General features: G+C 43.9%; 1 protein-coding gene across 1 annotated transcript; it reads right to left on the bottom strand.

Moving 5' to 3' along the window:
- Positions 1-6,637: 6,637 nt before the first annotated feature.
- On the bottom strand, positions 6,638-10,295 carry LOC131636432 (putative cytochrome c biosynthesis ccmC-like mitochondrial protein). The gene has a single exon (XM_058907040.1). The coding sequence runs from the start codon at positions 7,495-7,497 to the stop codon at positions 6,751-6,753; it is 747 nt and encodes a 248-aa protein (XP_058763023.1). The 5' UTR covers positions 7,498-10,295; the 3' UTR covers positions 6,638-6,750.
- Positions 10,296-23,161: the final 12,866 nt, after the last annotated feature.

Raw genomic sequence — 23,161 nt, 5'->3', positions numbered from 1 at the left:
TGTCTCATTTCCCCTTCCTCACTTTAGCTCTAGGGAATGACTCCTACCCCTCCTGCTACTTCACTATACCTAAAAATAAAAAGAAAAAACTCTAGCTCAGCTCGGGGTTAGGCTTATGTGTCCTACCTTGCCATAATCAAGATTGACAACATCTTCGGACCTTGGCCTTGAAGTCGAGTTACTCTCGTGCCCAAACTCCAAAGACTCAGAAAAGGACTAAACCCCGCTACTTGTCTCAGCATCTGCTTCGTTCGGTCTTGCAGCTACTTTTTCAGAGGGATCCCCAAAGTAATATACTTATATGCCCTCCCATATTGGTATCCCATGTCTGATTATCCTTCTCCAGATTATATTTCTGTGGAATCTCTGTTTGAACACCATTCCAGTTCCAGATACCTGGTTTTAGTTCACAGCCCCACCTTTCAGTTGAAGTTAAGTTAGCTTCCCCTCCCATGGAAAATAAATTCTTTATTCTTCAGTCAACAAAGCTTTTTCTTATTCCTTCCCCGATAAAACCTTCTCTGAGCCAACAGCCCGATCCATCTTAGTTCGATTAGGAAGTCCACGCACAACGAGAGCGAAGTCATGCGAACTCTGAACAGAAGGAGCAGCAGCATTTGTTCCGTTGGGGAAGGCTTCAAAGATCAAAGGAAAAAAAAAAGTAAGAAGTCTAAAAATAGACAAGAGCGCATTCGATCGTATATTCATAGTTGGCATCAGTCTCTGAAAAAGAAGAAGCTCGAGAAGGGGGATCTGTGGGACTTATATCCGTAGCAGCTCTTACAGTTAGAAAGGGAACGGAATCCCTATCCGCTGTGAGAGTAGACGGTGCTAGTGAATCTAGCTAGGTCCCTAAGTCTCGCCTTATTAGTCTAGGTAACTTTCTTCGCTCACTGTAATGGTAAGGCTAATATAATAATCAGACTTTCTTTATGTTTCCTGGCTTCGCTCGAGATCTCCGAACCTTCGCTCTGCTCTTGCTTGCAACTATAAGGTATTCCAAAGCCGTAAGAATTACTTGTAATTCAAAAGCTTACGTAATTGCTAAGTTGCTAAGTCTTCCATCCTCTCCTTTACAGTCGAGAACTACGTACCTCTAAGATGGAAATAAATAAAACTCAAAGTCTGACCTAGGGGACTGCTACCTACTAAGCCGAGCCTGCAGTTGCACAAACTTCTACCATACTTCTGCAACTGAAATTAATTACAAATGCTGTGGAACCTGTCGAGGCTGGTCAAGATCAATAGGCCAATATTCCTTCTGTTTGTGTAAATTTACTCAATCTATGGAGTTCTTTTTCCCTCCGGCCAGCGGGGCTGTTAGAGTCCGTCCCTGATCTCAACTAGCACTAGCCTTCGTGTTAATAAGTGTAACTGAACTAGAGCTAAAGGCACGTAGTTACTCGAGCTAAGCTATAGGGTCTATGTTAATAGAGCTCGACTGTAAGTAAAGGAGAGGAAGATACTTTATCTCCAGCTCAATCACCAGCACGTAAATAGAAGATATTCCACTTCTATGCTCTCTTTCTTGTTTACTCCGTTCCACTCGCTTGTGAGCTCGTTTGGGAAGCTAGATCATTCAACATGCTTTCTTAGCTGGAAATAGAATGATACTGATTATCTTATTATTACAGCTTAAGTGCATTTTCTATATAAGATAGAATCTCATGCATGCTTGGAAGTTAGGTTACTCTAAAGGATTTTATTAGGTGCTAGAAGCTGCTTGAGGACTTGCTAACCTTACTCTTCCTTATCCAGTGAAAGATTAATTTTTTGAGTTAGATCGAGTGGAATCTTTCCGAGAAGAGGTGCCAATCCAGGCTAACTAGTATGAGTTCATACCCGCCTTTCCCTGCTTTGAGCTTGAACGTGGCACTAAAGCTGAGCTCATGAAAGAGACTTCAGGTTATAAAAATCTTTCCTTTAAGGCTAGCTCATTTCCCGATTCGAGGACTTATTACTACTGAATTCTTGCAAGCCCACACCTTAGAAGAGAAGAGACAGTCTGACTATCTCTTGTGCCAGAATTCAGGCTCAAGGCCACTTAACGAGACGAAAAGAAAGAGATTCATCTCACTCCCTCGCCTTAGATGCAAGCTCTATTAAGCCCCCACTTTTCTTTCTATATTTTTGATAATACTAGCCAAAAGGGGACATTTAGAGGTGGTTAAGAGACTTCCGCAGGTGGAATGAATGCAGCTCTTGTTCTTTCAAGGGGCGCTCATTAAGCAGCCTTGGGCCTACCTTTGGGATAGATTCCCTCAACAGATACCTTCAATGCGAGAAAGCCAGCAGTTTAGGTTCTGAGCTAAGCATTCGTGAAGCCTGCTCTTTGCTTGGGCCTATCCTGTCTTTCATTCGTGTAAACTCTCTGCCCTCTTCCACTGAGACAAAGTCATTCTAACGCACGCTGAGCAGTTTCTCCACCTCGAAAGCTCAGTCTCTTTTTATTTCTGGAGAGATTCAAATATGAACATTTCCTCCTTTCCCTGTAGTACGCTAGCCTGTAGAGAACTTCAGTAGGACCGTGGCATCAATGCACCTTTTCGTCGAGACTTTTTTACGTAAACTAGATGTTAAGGCAATGTCAATTGTATGATGATATACCGTAGTTGGCTTCTGTTAGCACGAAAGATAGATATGAAATGCCTCTTTTAGAGTTAGAGTATCTTGAAGTGCGGGGCTCAATAGTTTCCTTCCGTGAGATGGGCTGGGCAAGGATAGGTTAATTCTTGTATAAGGAAGAAGCGGAAGAGCTACTTGAAAGAAAGGTTGGAAGAGCTAGTCCCTTAGGATGCCGTAGGTCCTATAAGGTGGATTCTTCTGCTCTCTTGCCTTTCCTCGCCCTATCGGTCGAGATATGCCACCTCAACGTCAACTCTCTTCTCTTTCTGGTATCTAGCGAAATGGCAGCTGGATTAATCAGTTCTTTTTATTGCAAAACTTTAGTCTTTCCTTTTGAATCCCTTCTATCCCTCGCTCCTTACTATACTCTGGCTACAGAGCAGAGCCCTCTAAATGCCATCCCATCATGAAGCGTAAGACATCTCATTGGAAGAAAGTGGAATGCCTCTAATGAGCTCTTTCCGGCAGCTAGTCTCGGGTATTCTATCCTCCCATCCTTCCGACAACGCATTCAATAGCATAGCCAACGGCCCACTCAGTCCCTTACTTTAATTAGGAATCTCAACTCGATCTTAGCGGATCTAACTTGAACTCCTTCTGTCTTAGCCTACCATCTTTATCTTCTATCCCCTGGAGCTCTCGTTTTGAGAGGTTAAGTAGCTGACCTCTTTCTAGTAATCCCCTTAGTCTCCAATCTAAGATAAAAGTAGCTCCTGGCTTCATGTCTTGCTGATCGATTGACTTATTTTCTCAAGTTTTGTTTATCTTTCAGTTGGTGATTGGGGATTGGCATAGTTCCCGTCTCCCCCATTTATGGCCAAAGAAAAAGAAGGGGAATTCCTTCAAGGCAGCAGGAACGGATGGATAAAAAAACATGATTGTTCGCCGAACACAAGACCTGGTTATACGGGATAAAAACGAGTATCAATAAGGAAAGGGCTTTCCCTATTAAGGAGGCGGATCCATTTCGGATGCTTTAGATATAGCAACCAGGGGATTAGGATAAGTCAGGGAATCAGTAATCGTTCTTGCTTGTTGGTCTGTTTGCTTTCGGCTTTGCAATTCAATAAAAAAAAGAAAGAAGCGACTAAAATATCGTATCGTATATAGAGAGAGTAAAGCCGTTCCAATCTGCTATAGCAAGTCCTTCTTCACTGGAAGGATGGAACCCTGATTGGTATGCCAACATTTTATCTGGGTAGGTTGACCACATTGGAGGAAACAGGTTACCGGGCTTGTTACCATGTCTCCCGAGTGATGATCTCCTCAGTACATATGTCGTAAGATGTGATTCTACATCTCTAGTTTTGTGCCGCCCGAGGAACACTCTTTTTTTTAATTTAAAAACTTATTGAACCGTAGCCCCGGAATTCAAAGGAGCAGAACTGACTGCTGGTGGAGCAATGGCTGATGGGAAGGTTGACTGACGATAGGTGTTTGGGTGGCGTGGAAGGCCGTGCTGTACGTTTTGGAATGGAACTCCTATATTGCGTAGATAGATAGAGGTACCGTCCCACCCCTGATAAAGGAGCGCATTAGCTGTTCTACTTGTTGTTTAACTACTTTTCCAGGGAGAATGAGGAAACTTGCATGGAGAAAAGGATGGAGTTTATCAGCTGTAACCGGCCAGCGTAGGAGAGGCTTCTACCCGTCCAATGTTGAAGTTTGGATGGTTTTCTGTCCACAAGTACTTTGCAATCACTAGCTTTGAGCTTTGTCGTAAGTTGGGGTGGGGTACCCCTAATTACCTTACGGGAAGTTTTCCTTCCTTGTAACCCAGCATGTTCGTGATCTGATTCTTTGTGGTTTCCTTTACAAAAATCAAATGAAAACCTCACTCTTAGCCGGATTTATTTGGGGTGAGACCAGAAAGATGTTGAAAGATATGGAGGACATTGTTTATAATGGCAATAGATTATAAGTCACCATTGCTGAACACCATGAGATCATCCGCAAAGCATAGATGCGATATTTCCTCATTTTTACACCTCCAGTGATAGTCTGGGGGGCTTATCCGGTGCTCTATTTCATGTAGTCGGAATATAAGGTATCCAATTTTATTTTCCTACTAATGCCAGATCTGATTCAATAGGAAAAGAACCTTATACCCCGTCTGGTATTCAATTCACTAGCTTCGACCACTGTCACTCCCGTTCTTAAAGAGTCAAAGTGCTTTGAGGAAGAAGGGGAAGTTTGATAATAAGCTCTTTTTATTTTTGCACCTGAATCAATAGTAGACAGATATAGACAGTGTGCAGTGAGGGTGGTTGTAAATCACTAGGTAACCAGTCTTTACTTAAGTCGGCCCAAGCAATGCCCAAAGACTCCCATGTCTTTATTGGTTGGACCAACCGGAAATTGGAGACAAGTCTTTCTAAATTTTGAGAGCAAGAATGAGTCTCTCTTTTTTTTTTTGAGAGGCCATCTTTCTTGTCAAGTACCTCTTAAACTCTTTCTTCAACTAGGTCGGACGCGCAAAGCGCTCCACCTGAGTTAGAGCGGGTATTTGATCGAATCTGTGATGAATACGCAGAGTGGGTGGTGAGAGCCGGTAAGCAATTACCCCCAGAATGGAGCATGCCGGGCCTTGCTTGTTCGGACAGTGATTGGGGACGAGGCTATTCACATCCCAGGCTTTCTCAAGGATTCATATGTTGATGTTATGTTCTATGGACAAAATAGTTGGTTATGCAACGAGGTTTTTAAGTTTTTGGATTTAATTACCAGCTAGCTCGGTAATGTAATATAAACATAACATCTTAGTCTTTATAGAGCTGCGGCATTCCCCCTTTTTACTAAAATTTCAGTTTGATTGTGTTAATTGTTCTTTATTGGCTCTATATTCATTTCATACTCTCTTTATTTCATATAGTAAATTTGGACTGACTTGTGGGGGGTCTCAGCCTCTGGACTTTGAGTGGATTTGCTGTTTCGACAACGGCGCTGACAGTTCCAATCTGCCGGCGTTGGAATCGTCGTCAAGTTACAAGTCTCTGGCTACTTTTCGAAATGTTATCGCAGCAGAAAATGAAGCGGAAATATATGAGCGAATTAGGGTTCTCGAGAACCAGCATTACTACAATATCCCCCCTCATAATAACCCGGGAGATTACACGAGGCTGGTTCGAGAGCACTTCGATCAAGCCCTAAACGTAGATCACTACTGGGAAATCTTTGATCGAGAGTATCTCGAACTACGCGTATTAGATAAAAAGGCCGGTCTGCAGGATAAACTCTTCAATCTTATGCTTGATGAGCAGAATCTTGCTCGAATTATGGAGCTATCTCCCTATTCAAATAGTTGGTAGGAAGCCTACGACTTCATTCAGGAGAAGGTTTCCCCGCTTAGCTCCCTTGAACATGCCTATCCGCGCCATCTCATGGATGGAAGTCTGACGTTCTTTATAGAACAAGTCAACCTAAGCGGCCGCAATTAAGAAATCTATCGTGAATTCTACTCGCATTTCACCGATGACGAATTCCGTCGACAACAGGGGTTGCCCTTACCATAATAGGTCAGAAGGTAAAAAATAAAGCCGGGCTTCAAATCATAACTAGGTTGTAGTCTCCTTCGGTCATGGCCTTTTTCTGTATATATTATTATTTATAGTTCTTGCATTAACCGGTCTTGAATTAGGTGTAGGTAACAAAATTTTATTGTCTTATTGTTGTATCGGGGTCTTACTGCTTTTGGATTCCTCATACTCAATGAATGAAGATTCAAACAAAAAGGAAAAGGGTAAAACCATATCTTACTGAAGAATCTGACTGAATGAGGATCAGAGAGCTCTTTATGTGGTCTCACTTTACCACCATATGAAATGCGCGAAACTTCGATTGGTGGAAGCCAGTCCATGAAGATTATCCCTTTTCTTACGTGCAATTCCCCTCTTTCGGTAAGCATCCAGTATCTCAGCAAATGAACATTTCTCTAAGCTTATCCTGTAGCTTATACGTCGTTTGAAAGCTGCTTCAAGGATCCAACGAATAGCTAAGGTTCGTTGACGATCCCTGGCTACAATCCCAGGGGCATCATAAATAGTACCTGCTACTCCTACTTTTTCCACTTCGCATATGGGCTTTATATTCTCTACGGCGTCAACCATAAGTTTGATTACATCGCGTTCAGTTTGAGCTGGGAAGTAAACTAGGTTTTGCTATTCCTTCTCGAGCTTCTATTTCATACCTTAAAGGAGATTCGGGAAAAGATAGAATAGGAAGACGTGTTTCCAGAACAAACAAGATACGGGTTGAGAGGGGGAAGTTAGCAAAGTTAGACAAGATTGGAATGGGCATAGGAACATGTATTGATGTACCAGATCGGCTAATGCTCCCAGGTTGATGCAAAGTATTCCACCAGTTGACTGAAGACTTTATTATTGGTATATCGATCGGTCCAGCACGGATTGAAATAGGAGCCGGTTCGACAGGAAGCTTTTGAAAACGCAGTGCACCCAGGTAAATCAGAAACGAGATGAATACAGAGGTTAAACGAGCATCCCACACCCAAAAGGTGCCCCACATAGGTCTTCCCCGAAACCCCCCAGTAACTAAGGTAAACAACGTAAAAAAAGCACCCATTTCTGTACCGGTTCCGGAAGAGCGAAGAAAAAGGGGATGTTTTGTTAATAGGAATAAGAAAGTGTTTATAGCCGTAGCGATATAAACAAGAATACTCATCCGAGCCGCAGGAACATGTACATAAAGAATACGAGAATTTCCACCTTGTTGAAGATCTAATGGTGCTACCCGAAGACTTAAATGAATAGCCATCGCTGTTAAGAACAACCGAGATCCAATGAGAATTAGCGCACAGCTTCTGGTCTTTGACATCAAAAAAGAAGGTTGTAATAACGATAACGAAAGGGACATCTGAGAATTTTGTCCTAGCTAGTGGAACAAGAAAGACATGGATCTATATTAAATACGCAATCAAAGGATTTCTCCCAACGAAGAATTCCCCCTGCTTTGTTTTCGCTCCGCTCGTGCGTGGCACTCCTTGCTGGCGGAGCGGCATACCGGAAAAAAAAATAAAGATCATGAGTATACTTCATACCAACCCAATCTCGATAAAAGTCAAAGTGACTACATCTCCTGCGGACCTTGACGTGAACAGACGCTTTCTCGGAGAAAGCTTTTTTTCTTTGTTTGTTGACTTCACTTAGCAAGCCTCGAATCCAAATCCTTTCTACGCGACTTTCTTCTCTTATGAAATTTCTACTCAGCTTGAAAAGAAGCCTAAAGCCGATAAGAGCTCTTCATCATATCATATTCGACAATTTCGAAAGAAGAACTGACAGTGATTGACCTCACGGCACACATGCTATATGTTCATGCCAAAAAGGCGATATTTTATATTCTTAATTAAAGGAGCGAAGCGCTTAGTGGTTGAAGTAGAGGAGAGCTAGAATGAGTCAATTTTCCTAGGGAAAGCACACAAGCAGGAAGGAAGAATCGAAAAGGCACTTTATTTCCTATTTAGGAATGAGCGGCCTACAGAGTGGAAATGATCCTGCGAAGCCGGTCAGGCCAACTCTAGCTTTAGGAATAAAAAGGCATACAGCCCCTACGAAAGCATCCATTTCATGAGTTGAACTGGCTCTGCTCCTTGCTGGAGGAAAAATGAACGAGATTATGTATGTTATTCGAAGCCTTTTATAAGTCCGAGCTTTCCTTTCAATTCGTGTAGCGAGGTCCTCTTCTTGCTTTTGTCTCCTAGCATTCTACTGGATAGCTCCTACCCTTCCTTTATCCTCCTTGCGCTATGAATTGGCTTTCTTGTTGTTAATGGGCAGACAAACTTTTTACCCAGACGTGGGTGGGCTTTTTTCTAAGGAAAAAGTATGACCTTAATCTACTTTATCGGGTATCTAGCTTACGGAAGACAAGGTCTTGACGTTCTATAGATGAACTAGCATAACAGACATGCTTTAATTTATAAAGGCAAGACAACTCTGAATCACTCGTTTAATACAAAGCAACTTTCGCCCTATCCTGACCTGACGGGAAGGGAACTTATGAAGAAGACTGACCTGTGCTCTTCCTGTAATCTGACCTTACAATAGCTTTCTTAAAGCTTTTGGCTTATTGATCTCCAACTGTATTTGTATTCGTATCTGGTAATTATCTTTCTAGTGGATCAAGATATTCGAGGCTAATCCACTCTTCCTTTAAACTTGGAAATCGCCCTTTATTAAAATGAAAACTTTTTTTACTTATAAATGAGTTGCTTCTCGACTCGACTGACTCACACTCCTCTCCTATCTTTTTAAGAGCTGCCATGGGCGGGCATTTATTTACCTTGGATGCTATAAGAATGGGCTGGCCCTTGCCCCATTCAAAAGGATGAAAATGGACAAATCCATTAAGAGTATCATTTGTCACTTCTCTTGATTTCCCACCCACCTACCTATCATCTATCAGTCTCCTGAAGCTCCCCCGCTTGGTAGCTAATCCCGCTCGTTGGTATCTGTGAGTCTAGATCTTAGCTTATCTTATACTCTCTATACTTCGCATTTCCTTGAGCCTTTCTACTTATAGACCGGGACTGCTATTTGTTTCATACCTTAAATTAAAGAAAAGGCAAGCAAGTAAGGGATTCCTCGAGCTGCTATCTCGATACCGATCCTTGAAACCCTTAATTAAGGGCACTGCTTAGGTAAGAAAGAAGCGCTGATCCACTTCTACTCGCTAGGGGTTACTCTATCACACGCATCCTAGCTTATCTAACTTCTTCCTTGAAGGTCCCACGGACTGTTCGAATCCTTAGCCTGTCCTTGATTAGCTTCCTATCACCTACGCCTCCTCCCAGGAAGTAACTATTCTTTCCTTTCTCCTGGCTCCTGAAGCTTTTGCATTTTTCAAAGGCCTTCACTCGATCTTAATTCTACTATAAGAACTCGAACCTGAGTCCATTACTATTCTGGTCGAGTTCGTTTATTCGTTTTTTCAGAACTCACACTTCGTACCTGAACATGAATAGGCAGCGCTCTTTTTCCCGACGTAAGCCCGCCCAGGCTTGCTATCATCCAGTTGTGGCTTTTTCCCCCCTTCATTCTCAAGTGCTATAGCTTGTTCGCTAAATTCCTTCCCGATACCCCTTCATCACGTCTTGGGCAACCAAAACCCTAGCCTTTAAAGATTTTTTCACTTCCCCGGACGAATGGATTAAATCTCTTTTCAGGTTCAGTGAGGACAGTCCTTACTATCCTAGCTGCGGTTCCTTTTCATATCCCGCTTTGAAGCAACTACACTCGCTCGTTAGCCTGTCTGGCTCTCGACCTGCTTCAGTATCTAAAACACTTTTTTTTACTCTTGCATTCGCTATACTTCGTTCTGCTACCTTCCGATGTACTACCAAACCGACAACTAACCTTGCTTTTCTACCTTATCAGTAACAGCTATATTCGGAGACTTTACCTGAAGAAAACGGAGACCTATAACTACAAGGATTCCGGGCTTCCAGCTTTATAAAATTTTCGTTATTTTTTGAAAACCTTGGCAGGATCATAGCTATCCTCCCTCCTATCTTCTTGACTCCTTCTAAGCTATTCTCTTACTTTACCTGCTTGGCATGGCAAGCTAATACTAACTCTGAGTGCTTATTGCTTCCTTTTTATTTTTGTACTCTATAGGAATAAACCAAATAGAAAGATTCTCATAGATAGTGTCAAGTTCTCTAACGAGCTGTCGTAATTTTGAATTCCCCACCCCCCCAACATCTTTCCCTCTACAGGGATAAAAAAAGAAGCCTATAGGAGATAGACTCATCCCCAGAAATCCCATTTGCCTGGCTCTCTCACAATGAGAACCAACATATGCGATTCTCATCCGATAGAGAGAGGGATTGAAGTACACATAAATGGTAAATCTTTATCAAAGCAATCTGGACTAGCTCTTGGTTCGGGCACCATCCCGTTAAGGACAGGTTTTCTTATCTCCACGGTCGAGTTTCCCCAATTCCAGTACCTTGGGAAGGCATCACTTATGCTAGAAGGCTTCACAGCCCTCCTTACTAGCAGCCCAGATCTGTTTTGTGCTCGGCTTGATGCCATCTCAGATGTCCATTCAAGTAGCCTGCCTACCCTATTTTATCTTAGAGAGGGGGCCTAGCGTGCCTCTTCTTTTGCTACAACTACTGTGATTTCCACTGCTGCTCCTTCTTTTGCTACCTTGCGGAAGTCTTACTGCTAATGTCCTAAGCTAAGCCCCTAAGGCCTAAGTGGGGAAGGAGGAAGAATAGCGTTCTAGTGCCCTATTTGTCTAATATCGAAAATTCCCCCAATAATTCGTATTCGTAGCGTCCGATTCCATTCCTGACTAGCGGACAGAAATAAAGAATTCCTCCTGCTCTACGATTAACTGTTCCGTTTAAGGGATTAAGGCAGTGAACTCGTTAGGACAGCCAGAAGGGCAGAGCTCTATGTTCTATTGAAAGCTGTCTCAAAAGAGCATCAAATCCTGAAAGCAGGACTTAAAGTCCATGTGTTGCGCATGATTAGGGATTAGACTTAGGGCAAGAAGGGCTTCAAGCCCTAAGTAAAGGAACTTCATTTCTCGCCGATTGTACGTCCTTTCAATTTCAACTGATTTTGGACATTAAACTGAATGCACTCGTTAGGTTCAACCTGGGGCTGAGAAAGAGCTTGTGAGTGAGGAATGGGGCTCTCTATGAACAGAATCCGCGGCTATCTTGCTTTAATCTAGCTACTCCCAAACAAAGGTATTTTGCACTCTATACGGTATGGCTACAAACCGAAGAAGTCGGAAGTAGTTCATCGCCTGTGGGAGCTTGCTGATAGTGAGGAAGCCATAATCTCTCTATCGGATTGCCTATTTGTCTATCTGTCTGGTGAAGAGAGAATGGAAGAGACTCTCAATAGGGCAAGCACCCAATACCTCGTCGAGTCCAAAGCTCCTGCTCAAGCAGTTAAATCCAATTGAATTGAGTACCTACGACTGTGGAATGCTTCTTATATGTTATTTTATTATAAGAGGAACTCAAAGTAAAAACTATACTTTGTCTTGCACACTGACTTCAATCGTATAGAGATTTCCCACTGTCTGTGTCGATACCAGAAACTACGACTGAAACCTACACCGCTAACGAAGTTAAAGTGATTGCCTACTTTCTATGTCCGGAGACGCTTACTGCACTGCTTCTTCTGTCAAGACAGGCAGGCGGTTATCAGGATGTAGTCAAGGAGGTAGGCTTAGAGCCAGCAATCAAGCTAGCAAAGTCTACCGCGAGCGAGTAGCCTTTGCCAAAGAAGGGACATGCTTACTTAGAGTAGCGAAAGGCGAGCGGGCTATAGTGACCAGTTTCGAGTTACTTAGCTGGTATTCCCCAGCACGGCTTATGCGGATCTCTCTCTCTACTACCAGGGAACGGGTTATAATCCCGGAGCACTACAGGCCTAACTTATTATTCGATATAATGAGAAGCACCTTTATTGAACTAAAACCCTTATCCCCCAACTGATCTACCCAGTAATGTGATGAGTTCCGACCTCGAAGGCCCAATCCTTCGTCGTACGGAATGAGTATGACTTGGCTACAAGGGAAACAAAGCGCCCAAGAGATCTAGCTTCTTTGAGGACCTGTTGCTAGCCCCATCATCATCCCGAGCTTTTCACCGTCGGTCCCATGACTGCACGAGCCCTATTAACTAGCTCTTCCGTGTCCGCCGAACTGTACGATGGAGGGCGTTCCATTCGAGTATTGAATTTTCCCAACCCCGGGTGAGCACCGTTAATGTCTCTAGTAGATAGACTCTACAAGGAACCTGGCTCAGAGGAAGAAGGACATTAGTTTGAAGTCTCGAGTCTCTATCCCCTCTCTAGTGCTGCTTACAAGGACCGGTTTCCCTACTACCGTGTCATGGCGATATCTGCCTCGAAACCCTCGGCTTGCTTCGTCTCCTAGTGGTGGTTTCCCGTGGAGCGACCGTGAGTCAGGTGGAGTAGCCCTATAGTTAGTAGACTTCCCCTCAGCCTCTCAACTCATACAGAGGGAGGGGAAAGAGACTGATGCTACTACCAATACCAGGTACCGGGTGAATCATACATATCTAGCTGGAAGCCTTATCCTCATTTCAAGTCGAATCCGAGGCTTGGCACCTTTAGTTCTCGAGATATCCACTTGGTGATTAAATTTTAATTTGTTGTTTTCAACTAGAAATAGAACTGGAACGAGAACCTCCATCTAGACCTAGACCTGACACCCGCATACCGCATATGCCAGTGGTTGTGGTACAGGTAGTTGTTTGTGTCTTGAATCGACAGTGAGGGCTGTAGCTCGGGGAAGGTTTGCCTGTAATCGATGGCAGAACGACTGACTCCTCCCTTTCCGTTAGCCCAATCCGCTTTATGATCCCAGTTGGTACTAATCTTATATCGGGCGAATTCTATGTTCAACAAATAGTTGAGCGATGGAAGGACAAAGGAACTGAATAAGAACAAGCGAGACAAAGGGATATGACAAAAAAAAAAGCCTTCTCACGAGCTGGAGTCGAACCAGCACCTCTGGGATCAAAATACAGGCCCAGCGAACTACCTTTCATTCTGATCGTGACTTTCAAAAAGAAAGAAGAGAAAGAAATGGGAGTTGGCGCCTACATAACAGGTTGCTTGCTTACCAAGCCATCCCGGCTTTTAGCTCCTCCAGTTCTATTATTATTTATTCTTCTTTATTGACTTATTATAATAAATACTACTAACTATCAAAATGAAAGACGATCGATTATCTACCCAAGAAGATAGAGAGTCCCACATACGAGAAAAGGTCACAAATAGAGTTGAACCAAGTAACATTGCAAAGGCATAATGATAGTAGGGTCGGGATATCCCCGCCCTCCGAACCGGACGTGAAGGTCTCCCCTCATCCGGCTCTCTGCAGGGGAATCTCCACTCACTGCTTCCCCTAATATCCTCCCTTTACCACATCATGGGGGTTTACAGGAGATCCCAGAGGCTCGCTCGGAAAGGCTGCTATACCATACCTTTTGACTCAACTCTACTCTAGTAGTCACAGGACTCACTATAGTAGTCCGTCCGGCTGCTCTTGCTGAAATCATTACTCTTCATTCTCCCGTGCTCTAGCAATTGCGCTCCCTAGACCACTACCATGTAGTTAGGTAGAGACAATAAATCCGTAGTGACGGGAATCTGGGGATCCCTATCAATATAAAAAATGAATAATATATCTATAGAGAAGCTACCTTTCTCTCACTCAATAGATGTATCTGGTACGGTACAGTACAATACGAGACGATGGAATGCAACGGGATGGATGGTAGAGGGCTGCCTGCGCCCAAAAGCGATGATTCACTTGTCCCCTTGTCCATAGGGACCTCGTGGCATACAACCGAAACGACTCCCGCTATATAGCCGCCCCTCTCTCTTTTTACAGCCTCGTGGACGGACTAAAGAAGGGAAGTTACAGAACGGGGCAGTGAAGAGAAGTAGACAGCAAGCTTTTCTCAGCCCCCTAACCTTTCTATTATTATTATAACGCTAGCGCGCCCCTATCTCTAATCTAAAGGGGCGTAAGCACTTCACTCGCTAGGGGATGGGATTCATTCACTTGCATTCCTGCTAGCACTACAAAAAGCTCCGGTCTTCACGCCCCTACTACTGCTGTGCAGCCTTTCCTCGGGTTCGTAGAGTCGGGTTTCCCGTTTACCCACAACGGAGGACCCCACCAGACCAGGCAGGCGGCCACGGGTCATAACGCACTCTTCGCACAACAAATCCACTTTGAAGTTGACTTATCCGCTCGGCCAATCGTCGGAATGTGTACGATATACCATAAGGGCCCAATATCTCAATAGCACCTTTGTCTAAAGCTTCGAATGAGACTTCATATCCGAAACGCAGGAACGATCTGACTAGAAAGTCATTCAAAACTTGATCGAAGAACCAGCGTTTATTGAAGAAGCTATAGAGTCGATTACAAAAAGTACTTGTTTGAAAGGCTCGTTGGAATTGATCCGCTACGGGATTTACATTATACGCAACAGAAGCACCTGAAGTACTAAACAGAATAGGTATAAGTTTGGTAATGGTTGGAGCAGCAAACTCGGATTCGGCAAGAATCTCATTTTTTGGTAGTACGAAGGGGGAATTGGCCCAAAAATTGGATAGGGGTCAAGACGCAGTCGGGCGCCGGCGGCTGACTCAAGTGCCCCCCGAACCGCGCGAAATGGTCGCCTATTACACGGCTCACTAACTCTGCCTGGGGTGTGGGGGTACCTATTATTCGTCGGCGGTCCGGCGCACCCCTACTCACTTAAAGGATGCTGCTTAATGACGAAGGAAATTCTTTATTAATTAATCTAGAGACTTCGTTCCCTTTCGTTAAGCGCATCGAGCCAGGAGTGGACATCATCATCTGCAGACAAATCCAGATCCCGTTTCATCATTAGCTTAGCTAAAGTGGAATAGTATGACTGGCTTTCCGGAAAATTAGACGAAACCCGCTTTATCACTTTTTTCATTAACACTATACTCAAGTGGGTCTGACTTTGGGCTTTGGCTGGCCTTGGCTTCGGTGTTCCTCTCTCTGGGGTTCCTATTTTGTGCGTTGGAAGTTACGGCCTTCAATCTTTTGTTGGAGTGGTTGTCTATTTCTATAGGCGTCAGGCCTACAGACCTCCCCTCTACATCGATGATGATGGATGCTAGTGGGGCCGGGGGGGGGTGACAATCCTTCTGATTCTTTTTTTGAGGGTCTCTCTGGCTGGTTTCAAAATACCGCCGAACCTGGGGAAGAAAGAAATTCGCAGCCTTCTCAGGGAGTCGGGCAGCGGCTTCCTGGTGCGCTCGAAAGAAATTCCCCGGGCATAAGCGGGGAGTCTATCTTTAGGGACTTGGAACAGCCCGGAGGAGAGCCCGCACCTCAACCAGAGGCTGCGCAGCCTGGGCAAGTTCCAGAAGGGCCACTGGGGGAAGTCTTTGAGAAGATCAATACAAGACTTCTCTTTGCTGCCTCTAAAAAGAGGGGGTGGCAGCCCCCCATAGATGAGATTATAACTTTGATTAACCTCACCTCAAAAGTAAGGTTATATCTCGGATGGCCGAGCTGGACCCAGACCCTTTCTGGGTTGAAAACCGAACCAGCCTTCTGGTCTGGGAGACTCCATTTTAACAAAAAAAAGTGGGAATATCGGCCAGAGACTCTTACAAACCGACTCAGTTGGATAGAGAGGGGACAAAATATCCCTTTTTCCGGGAACTTCGCGCATTGCGCGAAGAATATCCACAAAACTGACCCCCAGATTTCCGAGATGTTTTATTGTCTATCGTTTATTTTCCGAACAAATCTAATGGATCGGGATTGGTATAAGGTCACCTATTGCTACTAAGAACCTAACAGAACTTTTCAAAATAGAGTTTCTTTTTCACACAAGAGTTTTTCGGTTGGATCGAGGTCCACTTCTGGAACCCCACCCGCATTAGTAGAGGTGCTTATTTACTAAAATACTGAGTTGGCCTTATCTTCTGCCACCGAGCCTGTGTTACTAATTCCCCTTCTTGGCTTGATAGTGAAGGTAGTGGTAGTCAAGCATGTCTGTGGCTAGAGGAGAAAAGCATCTTTGAAGGAATTCTATTATAATAAGATATTTGCCTATGCTTTCTTAGTTAGAAGAATAAAGTTGGGACAGAGGAGGCTTACAAGCCTACAGAGTCGGAAGTCGATGATAGAGGTTAATCATTACAAGCACTCTTAAGCGCGGGCAAAAAAGAAGCAACAAGATGCTTACTAAAGGTGGGACATAAAGGAATATCCTTTAAGGCATTTCGGGAATCGGTCTGATTCTATCTCTGTTTGTTCCCGGAAGGATCCCAAAGAATCGATCTCTCTTTTAGTTGTTTAATCTCTCTTTGATTGATCAATGTGTGATATTCCGAATCCTCATTACTAATGGAATCGAAATTATCTCTGGATTGATCAGAAGATCCTTTCTATCTACTCCGACTGAGAGATGGCCCCTTTGCGGTCGTGAAAGCCAATGCTGAACCCTTGCCGGCTTAATAGATCCAGGATGTGCCTTCTACTCCTGGAGACCCTTGACTCTCAACGAGAGGGATCGCACCCCTTTAGCCCTTTCCTAAACTAAAGCTCTTCTCAACTACGAGCCGGAGGGGGGGTACCCGAACAGAGCTCCTCAGCGGCACCTTCGAAGAGAAGCTCTTCCCGATCTTGATCTTTCTACCGATCTTTATCCTTAAACTTATTCTTACAAAAACCTATCCACCTTAAATAACCCACCTACCACATAAGTACCAGATGGGAGGCAAGCCCCCGCCAAAAGGAGAACACTCCCAATACGAACCAAAGCTAGAGAGGATTAAGTCGAGAATGGATAGAGGAGCATGATTGCAAAACCATTTAATCTTAAGGGCTCTAGAGAGCTCTAAGACCACAATTAGAGGATTGCTAACGCTCGGACATTACGGAGACTTTAAACAGGTCTGAAGCAGGAGTAAAGATTGGCAATGAGGACGAATTAGATAACTGCTCAACAAAGAAGAAAGCAAGACCAAGCCAAACTCTCTGGTAAGTAACCCCACTCTCGGATAAACCGCTTCTTCGCCTAAAAGAATACATCGGAGAAGAGCATGCTGATTGAAAGAATCACATGATTAGATCGGAAACCAGAATCAAAGAAATACTACCTCGAACTCCCGCACTGGAAATCTACCGATTCACACTCCAACGTCTATTTCACTCCAAAATCTGTCGATTCATAGCTTCACCAATCGTACGCTTATTGAACTAGACCAATTTTAGCTTAGGCTTTGAACTAGACCGACCCATCCGCCGCTTCTCACTTCCATTCCTCTCCCTTACAATCGCTCACCTTCTTCTTTCTTTGCTTGCAGAGAGGGAAGGTTCTATTTGCTCGGTTGCATGTCATTACTTTATGAGCTTCTTTCCTTATATCCTTTACTTGCCGAGCTGACCCCCTTATATCGGAGCACGTACCTGCCTGTCTACTATTAGACAGGAGCTCACTTCAACGAAGACTCTTTTCAAAAGAATCGCTTTAACCCTTCGCCGGTCTTGCTTGCTTTGAAGAGAACACCTACTGTTCGTTAACAGTTCCTTCTCCCCTCGTTTGAATAGGGATTCTGATATGAGAACCTCATTCTTCTCAATAGCCCGCCCATGAAAACCTAGTTTGAAGAGAACACATGCTATTCTCACCCTAGACCAGTCATTCAGTCAACTAAATCTTTTCGTTCCATCGATGAGAGCGAAATGCCAGTACAGCGAAACTGACGTTAGACAGGTGTGTGTTTGCCCTCTATAACTTGAGATAAATGCCCTTATTTTGCATTGAAAAGAGATGAGATCTGTGCTTCAAAGAGAATGGGAATGAGACAGGACAGCGGGATTCTTCTCATCTTGAGTGCTCAAAGGTCTTACTTTTATTCTCTCCCCTAGGCGGATTTATAGCCCCCTCCCTTACTTAATGAATCCCTCACAGGCTGAACCAGTACCGATATCGACCGACCTGTTGTCAATCTTAAGGCAGGCCTCCCTTACTTGAAATCTAAAAGTCTCAATCTATGGGAGATATTCATAATTATTAACTGAGAAATCGAGACTACGTGACACATTTCTTCCACTGATGAGCTTTCTCGGTCTCGTGACGAGCTTTATCGCGCCCTTAGCATCTCCTCCTGTAAAGGGCTCTATCAAAAGCCCTGTATTTGAATTGGTTGGCTTTTTCGATTATCAAATGCCAGTGTAGTTCCTCCTTAGAGGCATTCCAACATGTAGCCCATTATCCGACCTTTCCTTTCACTCTGCCTCTTTTTCTGGGTTGGGACTTGCGATTGATTCGCCGAGCGGGAGTGACATGACTTTTGCTATCTATGATGGTTCGGGAGTCATTGAAGCAAGCAGTAGTCATAGTGCTGGTGAGCTGGAGTCAAGTAATCCGAACGTTGCAGTCTTTTTGGGAAGCATAGTTTTGGTTGTCTTACTGGCCGTAATGCTTGCTTCCAGGATTGAATAGTGATTGGGCCTATCCTATCTAATTAGTGAGTATTTGTAGAGCCTTTTGCCGCGCTTCTTGATGTTTATCTTTATCGATCGGGACGTCTTTTTATTTGGTTTTGAATCCGGAGAAAATTCAACACGTACATGAAGTGGATTGAGAGATGAGTCTAAGGTTCAAAGAAAGGCTTTAGCTGCCCATTCTGGAACACGAACATGAAGCCTGATCCTAGTACTATACTAGTAGGTAGGGCTTATTATGGAATAGGAATAGAAAGCCCGGGAGGTCCCCCCGTGTTTAATAGCATATCTAGTTTCTGCCTGGTTTGCTCTTTCTTTGCCGCGGACCAATGTTATGTGAGAAGCCCTATTAAGTGACTGATTGTGTTGAGTCGGATACCTCTTTATAACGAAGTTTACCTCTACGTACTAGAGTACTCAAATGACTTCGTTCCTTGAAAGCGCTCTCTGCTTGATCTGGCACTACTACTAAAAATTCGGGTGATAGACGAAGGCGTTGGTCCATCGGTGCCTTAGGGGCAATCATCTGCGCCAGTGTATAAAAATAAATTTGCAATTTTGACAGTAGCGAGGAGAGCTTATGGACAATCCATTAGGATTCCGGCGGCTTTTGCCACTTATGATCCGTGTTCACAAGAGCGAGACGGTTCAATGTCTTACAATGTTCAAGCAGCATTCTTGCCGGAAGGATTTTTTAGGAAGCCCGGACACCTACCGAACATCCCTGAAGGATGGAACAACATGATGAAGAAGGCGGCGAAAGTTTAGAGGAAAATCTGGGAAGAGAACAAGGAGATCTCTGAAAAGGGGAGGCAAGGAAGTAGTAGAAATGTTGAAGAGGAGACAACCCGCTCTTGAACTTAAGACTATGCGCGTCGCGTGCTCGATCTAGCAATTGTTTTGATGAACTGTCATTCAAAAATAAAGAAGAGAAAGCAAGTACACGATAGCTATCGATAGCTCTTCCATCACCCTATAACGCACCCTCTCTGAAAGTCAGTCCTTTGCTAAAGTGCTCAAGGGGCTTAGTCGTGCAATTCGTCGTGAAAAGAGGAAGTCTCCCTTAGCTAGGGATCTACCATATCTAGTGACAATGGTTGCTGGTGAAATGCTACCTTACTTGTGTTTGATGACTATCTTTCCTCCTTTTTCATGCTTTCTTTAATTTAAAAAGAACCTAACATCTTAAGATCGGACGACGGAGTTGAACTCTAGTTTGAGGATGGATTCTCTATGAATAGAAAGAGAGGACTTTTCTATCTAAACTTTAGGCCCTCAGGAAAATGGTAGGCTAATCCATTTAATTAAAGTTATGCCAATTGAAACTCGTACCAGAAGGCAGGAGCGGTAGTCAGCTGTCCTCGTTCTCCTCTTTCCTTCCGATGAAGGGATCTTGCTCGCTTTTCTCTAAAGGGCTAGTCCTGGTTCTGTTAAGGGCCTAGTTCTGGACTTGCTCGACCAAGTGTTAAAGGTTGGAAGTAGATTCTAGTGTGAATGCTGGAGTTGGCGCTCAATGGAGCTCTTTCTCGCCCTCTCTATAAGAGAGATAGGATCACCTAAGTCTCGTTATGGATTGATGGCTAAAGGAGCGTCTACCCTTCTTTCTATGCTCATTTGGTAGAATAAGTCAGAATAGAAGAATTAAAGGGCTCGTTCTTCCTGGCTTCCTGGCTCCTGCCTTTCCACGAGCAAGTTGACTTAGTCTAGTCGACCAGCAGTAGAGGAAGGGAGGGCTTGACACTACGAATGGGGTAGTTTACTAAGTCAAGAGGTGACTAGCGCTGTTAGCAAGTGAATCAGAAGCAGTTGCAATAGGACCAAGGGCGCGCTTTAACTCAAGGTTACACTTTTATCCTTCCAGGATTTGCAGGAGTTTCCTTTCGAAGGCCTTTTAAGAACCTACCCTTGATCCACTGGTGGATATGAATCACACAACTAAGCCTCTGTTCAATTGATATCAAAAGAAAGATGGATTCCGTGAAATAAATATATGCTATAGATAACTTTTCCTCTCTTCACTCCTTGTTGGATACTATCAGTGGAAAGCAGTCCAACTCCTCTGGAAATGACAGCCAACCAAGATAGGGAGTCTGGAACCAGCAAGCACTTAGGAGAGGAAATTAAATTTCGAAGCCCTATCTTCTCTCTTTAACTAGAGAGGTAGGTAAACCTGAGTTTAGAGCCACCTCGATTCGGGATGTCGGAACACCAACCGAATCCTAAACTGACTTCGGAACAGGTTCGAGAGCTTCTCGATCGAAAGCCTTTCCTATCTAGTGTCAGCTGATCCTTCAGCGTCTGCACCAACTAAATCGGAAGCTTAATTCGAAAGACGATAGTAGGCTCGAGGGGGATCAAAATAAGGATTCTCGGTCCCCTAAAATAAGAAAGCTGGTTAGACTGCAATGTATGCCTATGGAAAGAAAAGTAACGAAAAGCGATCCATATGATCATAATAAAGAATTGCCTATACGTCTTTTAAAACAAGAATGTTGCTGGCTCAGGATCCCAAGCGCAAAAGCTTTCTCTCTCCCAATCAACGATGATCTCAGTAGCGCGAACTATAGTAACAAGGCTCTAGCCAACCTAGTGGAGTAAGTGGAGGACGTTGATAGACGATTTGGTCTACTACCTCGGCTTGATCTATTGGGACTGTAATTCAGTTTTCGTCTTTCACGGATTAGCCTTTCGAGTCCCTCCTATCGTAAGCAAGTCTTGAAGGTCGACCGATAACGAGAGGAGATTGATCAATAGAGTTGCAAAGAAATGATGAACTAAAGTAAAGGAGCCAAAGAGCAGTAGCGCGCCGAACAGGCGACCCTATACCGAAGTCTCCACCTCGCCTATGGATTGAACCTCTTCTCCCGTCGATGGAATGAGTGAGTGAGTGTAGTGGTGCGAGCATCACTCTGAAATGGAATATTATCAAAAGAATGAAGCTAGAGAATTGCGTAGATAGTGGTGAGTTAACTCTTCTTCTAGCAGCCCTATCTCCTCTACCGAAGGAAGGAACTCGGCTTGGAAGCAAGTCGGTCAATCTCGTAAGTAGACTTTCCTTTTCCTGTACAGCTAGTAGGCGGATAAATTAACTCGTGAAAAAAAAAGAAAGAGCGTAATATCGAGGGAAGGACCAGTCCCCGACTAACTAATAGGGATTTAGGCAAGGGAAGTAGCTCTTACGAACCCTTTAGTCTAAAACTAAGAGATTCTTTATGCTGTTACCTGAAGTTCAAGGATTAAAGGGTAAGCGAAAACAGGCCTGTGTTCAGCATATAGCTAGCCTTCTTCTCTTATCTAATTGTTGCTCCTTCCCCTGTCTACTATTCGTGGAGCTGATCCGTCTTAATCAAACTATCTAAATTAATTAGGAAATTATTTTGAAACCAATTCAAAAAAAGTGGGATAAGATGGCCTGCGTCCTAATACAAAATAGTAGAGGTTTCCTAGGTTCGACACAAGCAAATCTAAAAGACGTATAGGAATGTCCATCAATAAACCTACCTTATACGCTTGCTTTACGCGAGCAATGAGGATGCGCGTTACTAAGGCTTTAGGCTTGAGCTCTTGGAGTTGCGGGAGTCTGCAGTTTCCCATGCTTGTCTTTGTTAGCGATTGAACCATCTCGAAAGCACTAGGATCCGGATCTGTCTTATTGACCGGCTTTGGTCGAGCTACTGCTACATTTCTGGAACGGCCACAGCCTACATTACTTATCTCCCTCTTCTCAAGGAAGTTAGTCTCAGACCGTATGTAGTTATCGGTCCTTTTTTATACAGTTCCTGACAGGTGCTGGCTCTTCACTCCAGCCCTGAAGGAAGTATTCTGTGAGCTCCTTCTGTTTAAGTAGGCCCTTGGTCAAGGAGCTTTTCTGAAGAAAAAAAATCAAAAACGCATCTTGTGTCGGGTTAAGGGCTTAGTGGAATCCTATTTCTTCACTTGTAGTCTAGGGCGTTGCTTGGCATTGGGCTTTAGTTAAGCCTATATCCATTTCAGAATAGGATCTTTTATGTAGCCCAACTCTTTGAATTTTGATAGATCCGGAGGACAGGACCTTGGCCTTCTTGTATAGACTTGGGCTTGCTTTGATGATGGGTAGGCTTGTCGTGCTTTTGCCCCCCTATCTAATCAGGGGGCTTTCATCGAGGCTTGTTGAAGCTTCCAGATCAATCGACCTTTTAAATAAGGGTCGACAGGACAGCACTGGCCAAGCCACAACTCGAAAGGTAGCTTAGCCTTTAACCAAATCGCCTTCAGCCGTAAGACTGTAGACGACTTAGTGTGGTTAAGTTTACCAAGAAGCAAGCCTATAACCAATACCATACAATCGACATAGAGTGGAAAACCTCTGTATCTTATAGAGATGACAAAGGGAATACAGTCCATGCATGTATTGTATGGGAATTAGCATGGTTTCGAAGAGAGGGGATAAATCCACTGTTAAATTCTTACACCTAAACTTCTTAGCAAACTCAGCACCACCTACATCTGAGACTAAAGACTTAGGAAG

The sequence above is a fragment of the Vicia villosa genome, unplaced genomic scaffold, assembly GCF_029867415.1.
Source record: "Vicia villosa cultivar HV-30 ecotype Madison, WI unplaced genomic scaffold, Vvil1.0 ctg.001730F_1_1, whole genome shotgun sequence".
Taxonomy (NCBI): Eukaryota; Viridiplantae; Streptophyta; class Magnoliopsida; order Fabales; family Fabaceae; genus Vicia; species Vicia villosa.
The sequence above is the reverse complement of the archived record's forward strand: the minus strand, read 5'-3'. Positions and strand labels throughout refer to the sequence as shown.

Coding starts and splice junctions, on each gene's coding strand:
- LOC131636432 (XM_058907040.1), bottom strand. CDS start 7,497: ATGTCCCTTTCGTTATCGTTATTACAACCTTCTTTTTTGATGTCAAAG.